The following is a 19,518-nucleotide window of genomic DNA, read 5'->3' as shown; positions in this document are numbered from 1 at the left end:
TGACCGATAAAGACCAGGCCCACTGGGCAGCTCGTGTTGATATAATCTGCTCTCTACAAATGCTGTTATTAATAAGCAGATAAATGCCTGCATACTTTGGCTATGGCCTCATAAATCTGTCTTTTGGCAGGTGATGAAGTGATGCAGCCGTGTACATTACTGCGTTCTGTTTGCGAACACTCCTTCAGCCTAAAAGCTTAAAATGGCTGGTGAGTTCATGATGTCATCTTTGTAGGATTGTGAAGGTGCATGTCTCCCTCCAGTGGCTGGTAGAGTTGAAGTCTGAGGTTAGTTCAGGTGGTTCTTGTGAGCCCTTCAACTCTCGTCTTCAACAGGAAGGAAAATAAAATACAAACCGTAACATCCTGCTTCATGCAGCAGATCAGACTTTGGACTGTGTTTGTTCCTGTAAATGTCTGATGGCAGTGAATAATGTTTTACCTGAGTTGAGTGAGTTTTACATTTCAGCAGCCAAATCTCCTCAAGGCCTCGGTGCACCAACATAGTCATATTCTTTTCTACTGAGGAGAAATACACTCCTCAAATGTATTAATTTAAAGGCATCACTTTAACTTACAAAGCATTTACTACAACAACAGCATTTACTTTTTTGTTGTTTTTGAATTTGATTCATTCACACATCCACTAAAAAATGAAACTGTTTTTGAATCTGCCAGTTTTCTCATTGTAAAAGTTGACTAAATACGTCAGATCTCAAGAAATTGGTTCCACGTGACAAGAAGAGTTATCAAAACATCACTGGATAACACTGTACTCAGTTCAAAAGAAATATTAATCCTTAATTAGGATGTTTCATTGAGAAACTTTCTCTGAGCAGAAAACATGGACATTTCACTTTTGCTCATTTAATACTGTGTATTATTTTTTCAGTTTATCTGATCTTTGGCCAGTTGTAATGGTTTTATATGCATAATCAATTCCATTGTTTTATGTTTTCAATATAGTGTGGAAATGACCAGTGAGTTTTCATCAACACCTCTGCAACACAAAAAGCACGTCTTAGCAGCTTGATCTTGTAGAAACATTCCCTGCACACAGACAAAAAACAGTGAATGCAAAACAAGAGTGAATTTATCCCATGTGTGTTGTGTTCTGAAAAAAAGAGCAGTCATCTGTTGCACTGCTCTACATCTGCAACCAATGACGATCAAAATAGTTGATCTTGCTGCTGAGTATTCCCCCAGTTTTCTGAGTGGTTATTATACTGTGGTGCATATATCACATAGACAGTTTTCTGGAGCCCAAGACATCTTCAAACTGGTTGTTCTGTTCGACCACTTTTTTGTCATGATCATTTCAGCTCTATAAAGATTTTATCACCTCGGAGCCACAGGCACTAATATCGTCTCTGAAGTGGCGAAGTTTGTCACATTCACTCTGTTGTGTCTGTGTTTTTCTTATTTCCACACAGAGGAACAGATGTACTCGGTATAGTGGGAAGCCATAGACATACCAAAGGCCATTTTTGTTCCTTCTGTTTATATTTTTTGCCTTGATGATGAGTCATATCACCCCAAAGCAAGTTGCTTTTGCATGGCCGTCCCTCTATGGGCGCTTTTATGTCAAGGTCTTCTCAAACTTAAAACAGGTTTCCACGTGACAACGCCATTTTCTCACGTTAACTGGGCCTGTTGTTTTTTTTTTTTAACCTGCATTCTGCATTCAGCTAAAGCAGACTGTTAACGCCTGATCATCGCTTCACACCTTGTCAAAGGTGTTATCACCTGATAGAGGACTTGAGTTGCTGGGGGGGCGCGCGTCCACGTGCACGTGCACACGCAGCCGCACCACTTCCCCCACAGACAGTGTTTACAAACAAGTGGCCTACAGATGGCAGGGTCACTCACCCTGGTGATAACAAGGCCTGCAGGCAGCGCGGCACAGGATTACGAACCTGCGGCCTCCCCCGGGGCAAAGTGAAGCAGATCTGTCTGTCGAGGCTACAACATGTGTTTGTACTGAATAAAGATGTGTAGCGATGATAATTTAAAAGATAACAAACCCCATCGTTACACACACCAACAAGATGCTGCAAAGAGGACAGCGTGCAAAGCCAGGCCTGGACTCTGTAGTGGAGGAGGAAGACCATCGTGCCCTGTGGCTTTGCGCTGACGCGACGTGGAGACTGAGGGGAGCTAAATCCCGCAAACAGCTCCAGTACACGCGGTCGATTCTTGGTTTGGATACACGATTGGTCGGTGATACTGACCCACGATCATAGATTATCGATAATCTTTCACCGTGGCGATTACTGTGACAGACTGCACGTGTACACTGGTGAATCCACTCCCTTCCTGTGCGGTTACAATTGCTGACGCCGCCTCTTGCGTCTCGCCGAGCAGCATATGCGCGTAGTGCTTGCACACCAACCGACCTTGAATCTGTCCTCGGATTAATTCTCGCGTGCGATTGGTCGGATGCGCGTAGCTGTGTCAGTTTCCTCCAACCTCACTGGTGGAGAGCGCTGTCAGTGGAGCCATATCCGCCTCCTGCTCGTTCGGTTGGATCTCTCTGCTACCCTTTCTCTCGGCGGTGGGTCGGAGCCGCTGTCCCTGGCCTCGCATGTTCCCCTCTAAATTCCTGTTTTGAAGTTGATGCCCCTCTTGTAGATTCGCTCCATTTACACGCCTCTGAAGGGCCGTAGTTGGGCGTCCGTACACCGGTGTCTTATTTGTCCCAGTATTTGGCGTTTAGAGACTTTAACCCAAACATGGCCGTGGTGAGCGGATCGTCTGGGCCGGTTGCCCGGCTCGAGGGCCGTGAATTCGAATACATGATGAAGAAGCGCTCGGTGACCATCGGCCGGAACTCGTCTCAGGGCTCTGTGGACGTGAGCATGGGCCACTCCAGCTTCATCTCGCGGAGGCATCTGGAGATATTCACCGCCAGCGACGACGGCACCGGCAGCGGCGATTTCTACCTGAGGTGTCTCGGTAAAAACGGGGTGTTTGTAGACGGAGTGTTCCTCAGACGGGGCGCCCCTCCTCTGCAGCTACCACGAATGTAAGTTTCCCCCCTTAGTGAACATGTGGATGCAACGCTAGCAGCCAGGCAGCTAAAGTTAACGGTTAACAACATTGAGTTTGTGTTGGCTAGCGGGGTCGAGAGGACCACGTGTTTTAGCATGTTAGCAAGAACTCCGCATCCTGTTCCCAAAGCCATTTTCTTTGTTGACATTCTTGTTAGCAACAGTGTTAATTAGCCGCCTGCCTTCATTCCACATCCCCCCACGGTGGTTAACTTGGCGTTAGCCGCATTCCACAGTGTCTGTATGGGAGCCAGTTAGCCAAAAAGACTAAGCTAGCTCACAACTATGGGGAGTAGTGCTGTTGATATTGGTTGTTGTTGTTTTTTTTTTTAATCACGTGGACACTTTTAAGTCAGAAACATATGAGTCGTGATACTGTAAACATTCACCCTTTTGGCCGGGCAAACAACGTAGCTAGTTAGCTATAGCATCTCCGTAATTGTGAATGGAGCTCCTCTCGACCCCTAAACGTAAACAAACCAGCACGTCCCCGCCCTGCCGGCCCACAACAGCGGAGCCTGCGGGAACTTTGGCCTCGATTCAAATCAGCAGAAGGCATGCTAGTCACTGTATATCAACAATTGTTTGCTTTCCATTAACCATTCAACAAGAATGTGAGCTTGGTTGTTCATTACAAAATTAAATAGGAGCGATTTGTGAGAGAGTTTGGTTTAGAAGGTACAAGGAAGTTCATGAGCTCCGCTGTGCAGGTTGCAGCCTGCTCCGTGCCTCAGCGTAACTTTAAGGATTGTTGATAATGTGCTGTTGTGAAATGTTCTTTCTTCTAAACAAACATTGATCACAAAAAAAAAAGGAATCTATCCCGATACGTCTCTCACTTTACTAATGGGCTGTAAACGTTGGCACAGGAAGGTGCTGGTTGGTTTGGATGTAGGCCATGTTTGAGTGGCTGATATAGAGAAAGTTACAGATCATAATAACTGATAAAGTACCTTTAACTCAGGTTCTTCCAGGTTTGTATCAATGCTGAAATGCTAATTTCATCAACAGCCACCAATTCTGATACTCAATTAATCGTTTATTTTTGTCTTAAAGCAAAAAGGCAGAATATTTCCAGGTTCTACAGTGCGATAAATTACTGACTTTCTTTGTTTTGTATCTTTGTAAATTGGAAAACTTTGGATTTTGGACTGTTGGTCTGGAAAAACTCATTTTTAACTGGACCAAACAATTAAAACAATGAAAACAGTTGTTTATAACATCCATAAATTTGCAAACCATTCTCTGCCTCCAGCCTTTTATATGTAAGGATTCGCAGCTTCTCTGTTTTTTCTTTTAAGTTACATTTGTACATCAAGGACAAGAGTGATGCCCGTATTCTTATAATGTCTAATGAACTAAACTAAAATACAACAAAGTGGTGTTTTACACATAAGCCGGAGAACATTAGATTACCAGCTTCTTTTTATTGTCATGTGATTTCAAACATGTAGGAGAGCCGGTCAGAACCTGTCCATACACTGAATTGAAAGTACAAACCAAAACGGGGGGGGGTGGTGTTTGACTAAAAGTAAAACAAACCAGCTTTATTTGGGATTTCTGGCACAAAAAGTGGTTCCAGTTTACCCACTGCAGTGGCCTGTAATGTGAACAAACCTACCAGCCTCTGCCAACACCGGCCATACTTCCCAGCCTGCTCTCAGCTATTGTGCAATCGCTCAATGTGAAACCACTTTTTTTTTGTATTGCACAAAGAAAAGGCTTGTTTTGACTTGATGCACTTTCTAATTTGGCTTTTTGCACAAAATTGTAAATTCTGCCGCCGCATATTTGTTTTACTGAGGTTCGTAGTTAAATCAGTTTCTTTACTGCTCTTCAGCCACATCATACACACACTGCTGCATTTCATTATGACACCACTAGGAACAAGGAAGGAGGAGCAGTGGTTTCAGGTTCTCGTATTGATCAGACCGACTGCCAATAAAGAGCTTTTAATCAGCAGCAGTCTTTATTACACTTACTACCACGAGTAAGTGAGTATGTAGCGTGGGCTCACATGCTGTACTGTAATCCCTGAGCCAGAGAAGACACGTGAAACGCCCCTCGCTGTCCTCCGTCAGGGGGATGCAGCTAAAGAAGCAGATTGACAGCATGAGAGAACTCGCAGAGCTGTGGTCCAGGGATTCCTCTTTGGTGATGTAAACAGACCGAAGAGAAAGGAACATCTTTCCCTCCCTCCCTCCCTCCGCCCCTCCCTCCTTCCCCAGTTCTTTTCCACACCCACAAATTCTCTCCAACTTGGTTCTCTTCCTGTCTTGCTGTCTTCTTTTGTTTACATTCTTTTAGCAGTGTGGGTGGGGGAGAAAATCAAGTTTTCTGTTGAACAAGCTTTGTTTGTTGCCGTTCCAACAGCTTAGCAGCGTAGCAACTGTGTGTTTGTGTTTTGGAGTTTAGGCCTCATTATTCATACGAGAGAAAAATAGGGTTGATGAAGCGGTTTCTGTCAGTGCGTTCACGGAGGGGGGTGTTCAGCAACGAAAACACAGCCTCACACAGACAATTTAAAAACGTAACCATTAGGAAGTGAAAGAGTTGCATGCAGTGTTAAGCAGGGTTTTGAAAAACAATACTTTCTGAATACCGACTGAAAAGTTCCCATAGTATTGAAATAGTTGGCATCGAAGGCTTGTTCAGATTCAGATCGTCAAGCCTGAATACGTATTGGGATGTTTCCAAAAATAAACCGGGAATTTTTCCTTCCTTTTAGACCATATTTTTTATTTAAGTAAAGTTCCATAGCTGATGTTTTCAAGCAGTTTGGCTTGTTTTATAGAATGGGGGGAAAATGGTTAATACAGAAGCTGCAATCAGTAATTTTGTTTTTTCGTGACGGTTTATAAACTAAATCTTTAATTGATGATAAATAATCTGCAGCCCCTGTTAACATGGCTATAGACCAGGAACGTAATAACAACAAAAACACATTTGTTGTAGTGGTTTTCAGGGAATGTTTGGGGATTAATTGTGGATCCGTCTAAACCCACATAAACGCTCTGATCCTAAAGGAATGCTCAGCCAAAATCAACATGCACTGCCCATGTAATATAGTCTCAGATTGTAGTAAAAATAATAGTTTGGTCAGTATTTATATTTGAACATACAGCGGTGCTCGACAGCAGTGTGAAATGCAGGAAAGAACACAAAGGAGCCGGATTGTTTTTGATATTTTATTATTTATTAGTATATTTAGGTATCAGTGTCCCCACTCTGTCAGTTATGCACAGTCAGTAGACACTGAGAAACGCTCTGATGTTATTTAAGGATCCTCCACAACTTTATCAGATCCACAGAGAAGTCTCTAGCCTTCCTGAAAGGCGGCTTGGAGGGCACATGCATAATGAAAGTGTCTCCCCTCACCAGTCTGGCTCCAGGAAGTGTTTCAGTCTCCTCCTGTGAGCGGCAAAGCTAATTTGAGATGTAAGTGTCGTGGATACAGTTCTCTCAGCAGATGCCAGCTCTGTGAGAGCCTGGCACAAAAACTGCTGGGCCTGGCACTCTTTAACTAAACGAAAACCAATGCGTGCCTGCTCCGTCTCCAGGGCGTCAGGCAGCCTGATCCTAACACCGATTTGAAAAGAGCTCTTTCTTTTCACTGATATCTGTGAACTTTACAGCTTCCCTTCGTCCCTCTTGACATATTTGACCGCGTTAAACGAACGATGAGCCCGTTTCGATCAAGTCCAAAATATTTTAATCACAAGGAATCCAGAATTAAAATCGCTCAGTCTCTGTTGGCAACGTCCTTGAATTCCTGAGTCCGTTTTGTTGCTTGCAGTTTTATTCTTCTGGATTTTAAATAGAGAAGTCAAAGGAGAAGATTTTCAGCTAAATAAAACATCAGTGAGATATATATATTTTTTTTTATTTTTTTATTTTTTTAAACAAATAAACGTCAATGGTCCAGAGCTGTTGCATTAAATTGTGCAGGTGTGCCAGTCTTCTGCGACACTCAGAGATGAGGTTGTCACATTTTCAGATAAATAAAAATTTAAGTCTCAAGCCTGAGCTGAGGTTTCTATTGACACAGTATTATTCTGCTGTTCTCACAGGCTGAGTAGTTCGCTGTCGGACAGGTAAAGTGAACCTCATGTGCAAAATGGATGGACTGTCCCTTTAATTCTTGATGAGTGATCATGCGTGACTGACTTCAGATTTGGTTTTGTGGTGATGTTACTGCTGTTAAATGTAGTAGACTCATCCTAGAGACAGAAATACCAAATTCTGTGAAGCCTCAATAGACCATGATGCAGTGCAGCTACAAGGCGTGCTGCGTTTAAAGGAAAATGGAGCAAGTCCTCGCCCTGTTTTCTGCAGTGTGTTGAAAGTCACTGAGGTCAGAAAGTTTCAGAGGACAGTGGATATAACACAGTGCCACAGATAGAGTAACTACTATTGATTGTTTTTGTTATTAATTAACCACCTAATAATCTTAAGTAGATATAATATGTGTATAATGTATAAAACATTCAATTTACAAAGATATAAAACACAGAAAAGAATCAAATCTTAGTGAATATTTAAGATTTTTTACTTGATAAATTGTTTATTATTAATTGTGAGTTTATTTTTATTTAGACGTGGACAGAAATCAGTCGGCACTAATAACTACAGAACACAATCGCACATTTTCACCTGAGGCGTGTTGACATGGTGCTGAGGGGACGTCTTATATTTAACACTGTCTAATTTAGGCCTGTCCTCCTCTGAGGCAGCCGCTCCCTCTGAAAACAAGCACATATCAGAGGCGTTTCCCGTCTGAACTCCAGTCCTCTGCCGTGCAGTAACGTTTCATCAAGCCGTCGCATCCGTATTCAAATTTCATTCACTTACACATTGTTTCTCTCAGTGAATTAAAGTCAGAGAATCCGTAAACAGCTCCGCCCCGGCAGAGCTTTATCAAGTACTCACTGATTTGATTTGCCTTTGAAAATCTGTTTTCATCAGCATTCGTTAACAATGCTCTGAGATCTACAGCACAGAGGTTTTTTTTTTTTAATCCCGTCTCTGTTTCCTTTTGCAGGTGCACTTTCAGGTTCCCCAGCACAAACATCAAGATCACATTCACAGCCCTGTCCAGTGGGAAGAAAGTGAAGCGCGAAGCTCCAGAGTCCCCAGTGAAACCAGTACAGCCCCAGATCTCCCCCCTGACCATCAACATTCCAGACAACATTGCTCACCTAATGAGCCCCTTGCCGTCGCCTACTGGCACCATTAGGTACTCACTACTGGAAATGATGCATTCACTGACCTACGGCATAGCAGGACTCAGCTTTTCTCAGTGTGACCAATATTCACCTTCAGTCTTTACCGTCACTCGTTTGCACCTTTTGGTTTTGTGCTAGTTTTAGCTTCTGTTAATTCAACCAACATTTTAAATTCAGGAACATAGTTTTTATCCTGATTGAAAACTATAATTAAAACAGACTTTTTAAATTTGTAGTCTTTTTTTTGAAGACTTATTTCTTAACATGAGACACTGAACATCTGTCTCCATTGTAAAAACAGTGACAGGCTGTATTACTTTACCTTTCACGGGGAAAATAAATATTCAGTATAGCTGAGTCTAACTTCAGCAGCTCTTTCCATCAGTGCCATAAACCTGCAGTCTTCCAGTCCCAGCTCAGTGCATGGCGATAAGAAAAGCAACTCCCACGTCGCCCCTGTTTGACCTTGAGGTGTCAGCTGACCTTGACGTGGCCCCTATATGGTGATTAAGCTTAGGCTTAGGTCACTGACTGCAGGGCTCAGGAAGGGAGGCGGCTCTGTCTCAGACTCTTAGATCCTCTCAGCCCCTGATCTCAGCCATATGGCTAAAAACCAACCAGGCTTCTTCTCTCACACAAGTCTGCCTTGTAGGTTAAATGATAAAATGTGCATAGTGTTCACAAACAAACAAACAAACCGTGGAGGTAATGAAAGAGGCAGCTGCCTCTCAGTGTGTGTTTGCTTTGTCAACATCTCCAGAGTCCACTGAAAACCTGAAACACACATATTAAATATGGAAAATGTTATTTACATGGAGCCTCTTCATCCCCCTGGTTATTGCTTGATAATCACACTTGATTAAAGCGTGAGTGAGTTGCTGCTGCTGTAGGCCTGACTGTGGCTCCTGAAGTGACTGCAGTATTTCCACACACTCTGGGAGGTAGGGCGATTTGCATAGGTGTCGGACGAAAGCGTGCCACTGCAGCACAGATTGCGGATGAGCCGAGCCAGGGAACGTAACCGCGCCCCTTCTGGGAAATGCCTGGCTCGTTATGGGTTTAGGTTTAGGCTCTTAACCCAAGCCCATTGGCTTGGCTGTTGAGTTTCTGATTGAATGTAAATGATATTTCCAGTAAATGTCCTGGGAGCTGACGGTGTCGCTGTTTCCCTGCAGTGCTGCTAACTCGTGCCCCTCCAGCCCGCGGGGCGCGGGCTCTTCAGGCTACAGGATGGGTGGTCGCATGGTCAGCTCTGCAGAGCTGCAGCTTATAAACGACAACTCCCAGCCTGAGAATGACAAAGAGGCCTCCGGAGGGGACAGTCCCAAGGTGAGACTAAGACGTCCAGTCAGTGGTTCCCCCAGTTTCATTCAACACTTCATCACGTCTTTCACTGTTGATTTCAGTTCAGTCCACCGCTGTCACTGCTCTCCCGTACGCTCCCACAGAGCAGTGTACACCTTTGAAATGTAAATCTCACCCTGCTCTGGTGTTAAACATGTGTGTTATTGTCATTCATTAATTATCACAACAATTCAGACACAATAGCACATTCAGTCGGGGTGGCTCCCACTGATGGCTGCACTCATTGTGATTTTCTGCCAGCTGCTCTGTTATTCTCACCTGTTCTACAGCTCACAGTGTAAATGTAATAAAATCTGATGCTGAACTCAGTTTTCCAACACACTGACTCCACATTTTTCAGTCTAGAAAATGTTTGATTTGTTTTGTGACTAACGGCCAGTTTATCTCTGTCAGATTCCTAAAAACATCAGCACTGATGTATTATGATACAAGCAACCTGCGTTTTAATGAATTAATAACACATTTTATCGTTCTAAGACGACACGAAGACATTTTGTTTACTAATTCGCTACTGATTCGTAAACACCCGTGTTTCTCCTCTGCTCCTCAGGACGACTCCAAACCTCCGTACTCCTATGCACAGCTGATAGTCCAGGCCATAACACTGGCTCCGGACAAGCAGCTCACACTAAACGGAATCTACAATCACATCACAAAGAACTACCCTTACTACAGGACTGCAGACAAGGGCTGGCAGGTGAGTTTCATGCTCATCTGTCAGAGCAGCACGTTAACTGTCAGCACGACGGTGCAAATGTAAGAAACCTGCTGAGGAACCTCTGTGGAAAACCTCAGGGCAGAGTCTCAAACATTCGCGTCTTGTCTCTGTTGCAGAACTCGATCCGTCACAATCTGTCTTTGAACCGTTATTTCATCAAAGTGGCGCGGTCGCAGGAGGAACCGGGCAAAGGCTCGTTCTGGAGGATAGACCCGTCCTCAGAGGGCAAGCTCATCGAGCAGGCCTTCAGGAAACGAAGGCCCCGGGGCGTCCCCTGCTTCAGGACCCCACACGGACCCCTCTCCTCCAGGTCTGGCTGCTGCTGCTCTTACACAACAGAGGCCCACGTGTAAAACAAAGTGTGGCCCCACACGTTTTTGGCTCAGGACACTAAGCTCATTGTGTGTAGTGCGGTAAAGCTTTGCAGGGAGGTCAGAAAACTTTGGGAATGAAACGATGAGCCCAGACGCTCACTGGATTTCAGTGTACTGTCAGTAAATGTCTAGTCACACAACTTTATGTGCTGACGTGTCCCCTTTGTGATTGTTTATGGTTCTAATGTTCACATTACGTTTAAATGGGATTTGTTAAAAAGCCATAATCCCGGACAACATGTTATTTTATCACTTAATTATCTGATGAGAGCGAGAGATCAGGAGCATGTCAGTGTTTCCTGTCGTAAATTTAATGCTTGTCTGACCCCGATGTGTTGTAGGAGTGCGCCGGCGTCTCCCAATCACTCGGGGGTGCTCTCTGCTCACTCCAGCGGCGTCCAGACCCCCGACAGCCTATCACGGGAGGGCTCCCCGGTTCCCCTGGAGCTGGAGACCTCTGCTCCCACCCCGGTGTCCACCACAGTGGTCCAGCCCAAGCTGGCAGTCATCCAGGAAGCACGCTTTGCACAAAACACACCAGGTAGACGATGACGACGGCGGCGGCTCCGCTTTCAGAGTTTGAATATGGCCGTCTGATTGTGTTTTTCTCTCTTAGTTTAAAAAACTATTTGGTCACGTTTAGTCAGAGTTTAGGTGTACAATCACTCCCGTTGTCTTTGTCTCTCAGGGGATGAACATTTAATTGTGGTTGTCAAGGCTTCTTCTGTCCTGAACAAAGAAAATATCCTGAGCTTCATATAAAACAACATTTATCAGTTAATTTTACTGTGGAACTATAAAAAGCTTGTTAATTTTTATTGCCGCTCTCAGGACTTGTTGGGCTGTTTTATCGTCTCTGGTTAAATCAGTCACAGGTCTTGAACCCGTCTGACTGTGGCAGATTTTCGAGCTCAGTTTGATGCTTTTGACAAATGACAGTGAAAATTACGACACCTGGGACGAATGTAAACGCAGACGCCTCTCTGCTTTGTTTCATCTGCTCTTAATGTTCACATCCCCTCTGCATTTATCTTTTCAACACTGCAAACGTTTCTTCCTTCGCCCTGAGTGAGATCATGTGTTTAGCGTTTGTGTATTTCACTTTCTGAATTTGAGTTTTCTCTGATTGTAATTAGATGCTCGTCCTCTCGTGTTTATGACTCGACACGGTTCCTCTGTTCTTCCGTCTGATTATCCCCGTGTGCTGTGCCGTTCCAGGCTCGCCTGTTAACAACCAGCCGGTACTCATAGCAGTCCAGCGTCAGTTACCTCAAACCATGAAGCCAGTGACCTACACCATGGCCTCCCCAGTGAGCACCAGCACCTCCCAGCCTGCTGTCCAGACTGTCCACGTCCTGCAGCAGATCCCGGCAGGGTCCCTCAGCCCCGCCGCCGTCATCGCCCAGCCAGCCACCATCCTCAAGAGTGAGCCGCAGGAGAACGGAGAGCACACAGAGGTCAAAGGTGAGTCAGGGAAACCGCTTAGCTCCATCACCTGCCGGATCACCTCTTTTCTTGCGACTGGTGTCAGTGGTTTGATGTTTTCCTCGTGAATAAAACCCATCGTCATCCATGACTCGTCACTGAATGATTCGAACGTCTCTGTCCCTCTCAGTCAAAGTGGAGACAGTTCCCACCATCACCTCTATAGGCGGCTCCAGTCGCATCATCCAGAGCTCCCAGTCAGCCACGCCCCTGCAGACTGTTACCATAGTGCAGCAGGCCCCCATGGGTCAGCACCAGCTGCCCATTAAGGCCATCACACAGAACGGCACCCACAGCATCACCACTGCCATCCAGGGACCCGCCAGCTCAGGTGAGACACACAGGATGCACCTCTGTAGTTACTGTTTTCATCCTTTATGATTTCTGAATATTCTGAGGCTGAAGAAATATTCTTCATGTAGTTCAAATGAATTAGGATGTTATTTACAAAATTAAATGACTAATAAATCAAATGTCGGGTGCGTAAATTCTCAGAAAACGTTTATCACAACTCCACAGCATCAGAGACTGTTGTCCGTTTGATTTACAGTCATACGAGATGAAGAAAAGCATTTTAGCAGAGCAGCTACTCGATGAATCAGCTGCTCTTTTCAGCCCCGCGTTCATGTGCTCACTAATATATGATATCATTATGGGTGGTAACTAACCACAGGATCTCTGACAGTAATGTTTATGTTCAACAGTAAACACTTTCTGCACCTCCACTGAATAAAAGGCGTCACGTACTCGCAGCAGCAGAGCCAAACCACAGTCCCCACAGGCCTGCTGCTTCCAGATGTTCGTTAACCACAGTTTGAGTAGTTCTGACAGCAAAGTATTTCCTCTATTAACCCTCCTCTTCCTTCCTCTGTCATGCTGTTCAGCTCCAACTGTGGCGAGCCCCCTCCACCTGCTGGCGGCCCACGCCTCGGCCTCGGCCTCCCTCCCCACCAAACGGCAGAACGGGGACCAGCCGGCCAGCGAACAGCCGGACGCCAAGCGCACCAAAACAGAGGAGGCGGCGGCCCCGGCCTCTTTGACCCCAGCTGTCGCAGCAGACTCAGACTCGTCGGCAGCGAGCGACCAAGGCGGCCACCTCAACTAGTCTGTACAACCACACATACACACACCACACCACACCCACCCCACCACCACTTTCTCCTCCTTTTCTCGTCCCTGTCGTTTGTTTTGTAACTCCTCCTTCTGCCACTGACTCCAGAGGTGCCAAATGGAGAGGATTCTTTTCATTTTCAGTTTGGGTTATCTGTTCTAGAGCATCGAAAGGAAAAAAAAAAATTATGTCCACCCCTTTAAAGACTGAGAACAAAATAAAGAAACGGGACAAAGATGAACTCATAAGGTGTCCCCTGTGAGCCACTGAAACAGGAGAGTGACTAAACCAAGACCACAGGAAGCCTTAACAACAATTAACCCTTAAAAGCTGACCTTTGACCTCACGTGGTCCAGCGGGGAGAGACCCTGACTCAGCTCGGCCTGGATGCCACCTTTCTGTCGCATCTACCTCAGAGCAGATAGGAGACTCCGGCAGCCAGCAGACAACGTCCTCCCCGGCCCGAGACCAGCCGAGTGACGAGTGTGACGAGCGTTCAATGGTTGAAAATAAAATAAATAAAATAAATAAATAACTAAACGGTCAACGCGTTCAGAAAGGGATCAACTCGGAGCCAATATTCCTGAAACTCTGGCAGCTAGCCTCTCACAATACTGACCTTCCTTTATCGCAGCTGTACGTAGATATGCAGTATTTTGTTGTTCAAGATGTGGAGCATAGGACTTTTTTTAATGTATTTTCATTTACCTAGATAAGTAATAATTTAATTAAAGGAAGAGTACAAAATGGTGAGGTCGGTGACATTTCGGAAACTGAGTTAGAAATCTCACGTTTTTTATGTGGACTTCCTTTTCTGTTCGGTGAAACTGTAATAGTTTTCGTAACGTTTGTTTCTTTCCCCCTCGTTCTGACATATCCATATGAAATTGCTTCGTTATACCTACATATTTTAATACTTGCACAGATAACTGATATAAGCATATGAAATCTCCATGTGTAGTTCCAGGTGTTGACCTTGCATGTATCCGACAGAGAAGTTGTTAACTGTAAATTGAACAGAGGAAAAAAGACCTGCTTTTGTCCAAACCAGACCTGCACTTGATTAAATGTTTGTTTTCATTTCCCTCCTTCTCCTTCTTCTTCTTCTTCTTTGTCTTTTTTGGTTTCCTCCCACCACCCTCCTCCTCCTCGTCCCTCCCGGCTGTGTTGACGTTGTGGTGTTGGCAGACCCCCCCCACCCCCCGCCCTACTTTTTGCTTGATTATTTTACTTTGCTCTGGCGACCTGGCGAGTCTGTTTTCTGATTGTACACGTTCCAAACAATAGAAAAAGAAAAAAATTGATGTTTGTTCTGCTTCAGTGGAGAAATGCTTTTTTTTCTTTTTTCTTTCTTTTTTTTTTTTTTTTAAATAAATTAATTTAAAGCCCTTTTCTGTATCTGCATCGTTTGCTTCGGTGTCAGGATCACGGTTTAAAGTTTTGATGGTGGTGGTAGTTCCACTTTTCTCCACTGAGGAGCAGCAGAGGATATTTTTAAAATTAGAAAAGCTGCAGATTAACTTTGTCCTTTAACACAAGATGGCTGCATGTACAGCAGCTCCACTTCAGTTTGAGATACTGTAAATAGTAGGATTCAGATCATCATCACACATTGATTTAACATATTTACAACTGTTTCATCTTTTTTTCATACAAATGTGGCCTCGTAGTTTGTAATATTACTTTCCCAAACGGTCAATGTCCAGAGAAAAACATGTATGAGAATGAAATGATTATTTAAGTCGAGGCTGAAAAGCTGGAAATACACAGCTGAAAAAGTAAATGTTTCAGCTGCAGTCTGGTTTCTGGGTGCCTGAGGAAATAATCAAACTGGCATGTACACTGTAGGGGCCCAACAATAAAATTTGAAGCTGGGGCCCCTGGGAGGTTAATCCAGCCGTGTGTTCAGGCAAAATCTTTCTTTGTAAACTTAAGAAGTGAAAGTCCTATTTCGCTTCATTAGATTCTGAGGCATCTGAAAGTCTCTGCTGTTGTTCTGATGTGTGTTCGGATAAACACACTCAGCAGCGGTGAAACAATTATCCAGGTTGTCTCCTTTGTCTCAGAGGGGCTAAATAAAGCTGCTGTGTCGGAGGTGTTTCCTCACTTCAGCTGACTCAGAGACCACTAACGAGGCTGCGAGCAGGTGTGCTGAAGTACGAACAAAGCAACAGACCTTTAGAGTCATTGTGAAACTGAGCAGCGGGTCTGTCAGCTCTGATGGCTGCGTCCAGGATTTGGTGTGAAGAAAGAAAACGGTCTGACTCTTTAGCGTCCCGCTCTCAGGTGTGTGTCACGGTGTTTTACCTCAGTGTCATTATTTTCTGTTTTATAAATTCATCCGTACTTTGACCTGCCGCAGCACAAGAGAGAAAAGTTTAAACAGAAACACAGATGATCGCACAGAAAGAACTAGAGTCTCCCGGGAATAACAATATATAAATAAACAGATTAACAGTTTGGAAGCTGTTTACATCCTCAGGTAAACAGCTGGAGGAGCTGCGGGCAGATGTGCACTGGTCGCTACAATTCAAAGCCATTTTTACTGTCAGTTCACTATATGTTCAGGATATACAGGAAAATCTTAGCAGAGAACAGCGCAGTTCTATGTAAACCGGATAAAACATTTGTTATGTGCACCAGAGCTTTGTCGTCAACTATGGCTCGTAATAAGCTGCTTGCACAGACAACCTATGGTCTCGTGTTTTTTTTTTTTTTTTACAAAAACCTTCTGTGCCTAAATTTAACCAAACCATGACCAATCACGTTTATAATTGTTACCATGACAACAAAGGTCTAACACACCTGCCTCCGATGACTTGTATCACAGGGTAAGGATAAATGACCTATAAATGACTTGTTGAGGTCAGAGTTCATTATTAATTTCTTGTTTTGCTTTTCAGCAGCAACTCAGTGTTTTTAGATGAAAGTTTGAAGAAGAAATATTCCAAAATATTTTTTTCAAATTTCATCTTTTCAGCAGCTGGTTCTGGACTCCGGAAAGGAGGCAAGTTATGTAACAGCTGTAAGACGGGCGAGCTTGGTGAGTTGACGATGAGTCTCTGACCTCTGTATGCAACCACACACACACACACACACACACACGCTGTTCAATGTGGAGTCTGTGTGTAAAAATTCAGAGCACACTGACGACTGCTCCTGGTCTGCTCACTAACAGAGCCCATACAGCATGCTGATAGACACCAGGGGAAGGTGACTAACAGTGGGAGGAAGCAGAAGCAGCATTTAAAACACTGGGGGGTTGGTGGTGGTGGTGGTGGTGGTGATTGGGGGGGGGATTGGCATTCTGAACACATTTGTGTTGCCTCCACTGCTGGCTGTGTAGGTGGACTCTCCATAGAAACCAGGAGCTTGTTGCGACTGCCTGCATTGAGTGCTGATACCCTGGAAGCTGGAGGGGCTTAGAGAGATGATGAAGAGCGAGCCAAGCACCAAAAATCTGCTCTGCATGATTTGTGTTCATTAAAATTGCTCTCAGAATTATCCTTTCTTCTCAAGAGAGAAATTTGCTCTTGAACCAAGATCTAATAATTAACAGACATGTAAAACCGGGGCCTGATGTCTTTTATTAGCTGTTCTCTCAGGTCATGGGGCTGCCTGCAGTTTTTATTCCCAGAGGAAAACTGCTCCAGGGCTCTAATCCTCTGATAATATCTAGTCTCCGCATGTTGGACTGCAGCGCCTTAAAGCTGCCGCTGTTACCTTCTGAGAAGACAACAGCAGTGTGAAGTGTGAAGTGAGAGGCCATAAAAAGTGGACACGGTTGTTTTTGTACATGTCACAGAATCTGCCTTTCCACATGGATTTTTCCTCTTGCGATCCTGCTATTTTAAGAGACTAAATCCGTCTCTAATTTTTTGGTAATTATTGCAATCCATGTTTCGACATAAGACAGTAAAAACAACAATCCCTTCAGTCTTTCAGCCTCACAGAAACAAGTTTATGTCCAACGAGCTTTGGCGGCTGCAGCTGGAACATAAACTCTGCCTGCAAGCTGCGAATTTGCTGTTTTTAGAATTTCATGTTGGCCTGATTTCTGTACTGATGTTCTTTTTAGATGTTCTTTTATCGTCTGTGCTGTGTTTCTGTGAGCAAACAGCAATTTGCATTTCTAGGACCTGTTTCACAAAAGCGATTTGTGAGCATGCAGATCTTAAACGGTCTGTTTTGATTATTTTTTAGCATGTCAAAATGAACCCCTGAGGAAATGATCTAATGTTTTTGCTGCTTTTCGTATTTTATAGCGCCCTGTTTTTTGATCACACTCTTTTGACTGTTTAACTATATAAACAGGTTATTTTTCCCCCTGGCTTTGCTGAAAATGAGTCATCGTTGTGTCTCTTGACATAATTCCTTTGCGGTGTAAACAGCGCCGCTTTGAACCATGTTTTGTGTGAACCACCTCAGTGCGTGGACAGACGGGAAGCAGGCATTGCTGTGTTTTGTAGAGTTGACTATAGTTTGTGTTTCTTGCAGTGGAAACGCATCACTTCCTGGTCTGGGTGATTTTTCAGAATAAAGACATTTGCATCTGTAAACAGCAAATGGAACAGCTTTAATGAGCTGTCTGCAGAATACATTATGAGGACAGGTGTGTGTTGGATCATCCCACTCACTTCATTCATGTCAGAGGACAGATTGTCACTTTAATCACCTCCTCCAGGGCCGCAGTGCTCCTACTGACCACACGATGGCAGTGCAGAGTAAAGCATGATAACCTGCACGTCCACACATTTGGCCACCGCCGACACACGCGCACACACACGTCACACACAACATTTACAACTAAGTCACAAGTGCTGCACCGGATACCAGAGTGCTCACAACACTGCACAGCAGAAGTGGCATCTACGCTGAATCTAATTTCCTTTCTCACTCTCTCGGGCCCTCATCGGCCCTGACATCCGATGGCAGCAGCAGCCATTTCCATAAGTAGCGGTGAGGTGAATGAGGACAGAGGGATGAGAGCGTGATGGAGACAGAGTGGGAGAAAAAAAATCAGTGAAAGAGAGACAGGGAGAGAGGGATGTGGGTGGTTTATCGAGCGGAGAGGAAAGATGCTCTACTCTGGGAGGCTGTGTGGGCGTTTGTTGCCAGTGAGGAGCGCAGGGATGAGCTGTGCTGCCTGTGACCCTCTGTGGAGACTGTAACCTAGGGTAACAGCTGCTCCACCACTGCCCCGGACCAGATCCCAGAGTCCCCAAACACGCAGGACTCCCACAAACCTCAGCGCTTTGAAAACCTCTCTCACAGAAGCAGCAAATGGATGCTGAGAGCACTCAACACACGCACACACACTGTGCTGCTGATGTTTACATGCTAATGGGATGCTAAAAACACTTGAAATGCCAAGTGTGAGGTGCTTCTGCTTTGTGTCAGCTTCGTGAAGAGTATTCAGTTCCTTCACTCTGACCTCTTCTCTCTATCTCATGTTTTATCTCTCCGTCTCTCGTGGATGGGTTTGGACATGTGGCTGGCTGCTGCTCGCTCTGGGTGTTGGAGGGCCGGGATCAAGCGGTGCCTCAGGGTCATCAAGTGGTCTGAAAACATCACATGAGATCCTCTTGGACACACATCAGAGGGGCCTCAGAGGGAGTGCTCAGCAGGTTTGTCCGTCCCGTAACGCATTTTTAGAGCTTCACAAATACGTCTGGCAGACTGCGAGGGCACATTTTACTCTGCAGCTAAAATCAGAAAGCCACTGTGGAAAACAAGGTTTGTCACAGCTGAATTAAAAGTGAGGACATGAGGCTGCTCAGACACTTTGGTGCCAAAAATAGATTTAATAAATTGGACAAACAGTGGATTTAAAGCTGCATTGTTTGTTTTTTCAGCCACCTGATGGGCAGCAGAACAAAAACAAAAAATCATCTGACTTTTTTTAATCACTATATAAAGTTGATGTGGCCTCATTAGCCAACAGTTGCCCTTTCACACATCTAACAGACACGAAGTAACATGACCTGATGAATCTAAGTCCAACATTCATTCCCCTTTTAGCTCAGGTTTGGTCTCCACCACCACAAATATAGCTCGTTAGCTACTAAATGCTCCTCTCTCAATGGCTAACTACTGTTTAGTGCTGCAAAGGTGGTGCACAGTGGGTCTGATAGATGAAAGTGAAGTTTACGGCCATAAAAATAATATGTGCAGCTAGTGACTGAAATTTA

At 44.6% G+C, this 19,518-nt stretch overlaps 1 protein-coding gene across 1 annotated transcript; it reads left to right on the top strand.

Annotated features, from left to right (window-relative positions):
- The first annotated feature begins 2,529 nt into the window (after window positions 1–2,529).
- Window positions 2,530–14,671, top strand: foxk2b (forkhead box K2b). The gene is made up of 9 exons (XM_041063115.1): window positions 2,530–3,024; window positions 8,091–8,285; window positions 9,450–9,603; window positions 10,190–10,336; window positions 10,474–10,667; window positions 11,073–11,272; window positions 11,950–12,195; window positions 12,347–12,547; window positions 13,101–14,671. The coding sequence occupies exons 1-9, from the start codon at window positions 2,732–2,734 to the stop codon at window positions 13,319–13,321; spliced, it is 1,851 nt and encodes a 616-aa protein (XP_040919049.1). The 5' UTR covers window positions 2,530–2,731; the 3' UTR covers window positions 13,322–14,671.
- The last annotated feature ends 4,847 nt before the right edge of the window (window positions 14,672–19,518 follow it).

The sequence above is a fragment of the Toxotes jaculatrix genome, chromosome 18 (assembly GCF_017976425.1).
Source record: "Toxotes jaculatrix isolate fToxJac2 chromosome 18, fToxJac2.pri, whole genome shotgun sequence".
Taxonomy (NCBI): Eukaryota; Metazoa; Chordata; class Actinopteri; family Toxotidae; genus Toxotes; species Toxotes jaculatrix.
The sequence above is the reverse complement of the archived record's forward strand: the minus strand, read 5'-3'. Positions and strand labels throughout refer to the sequence as shown.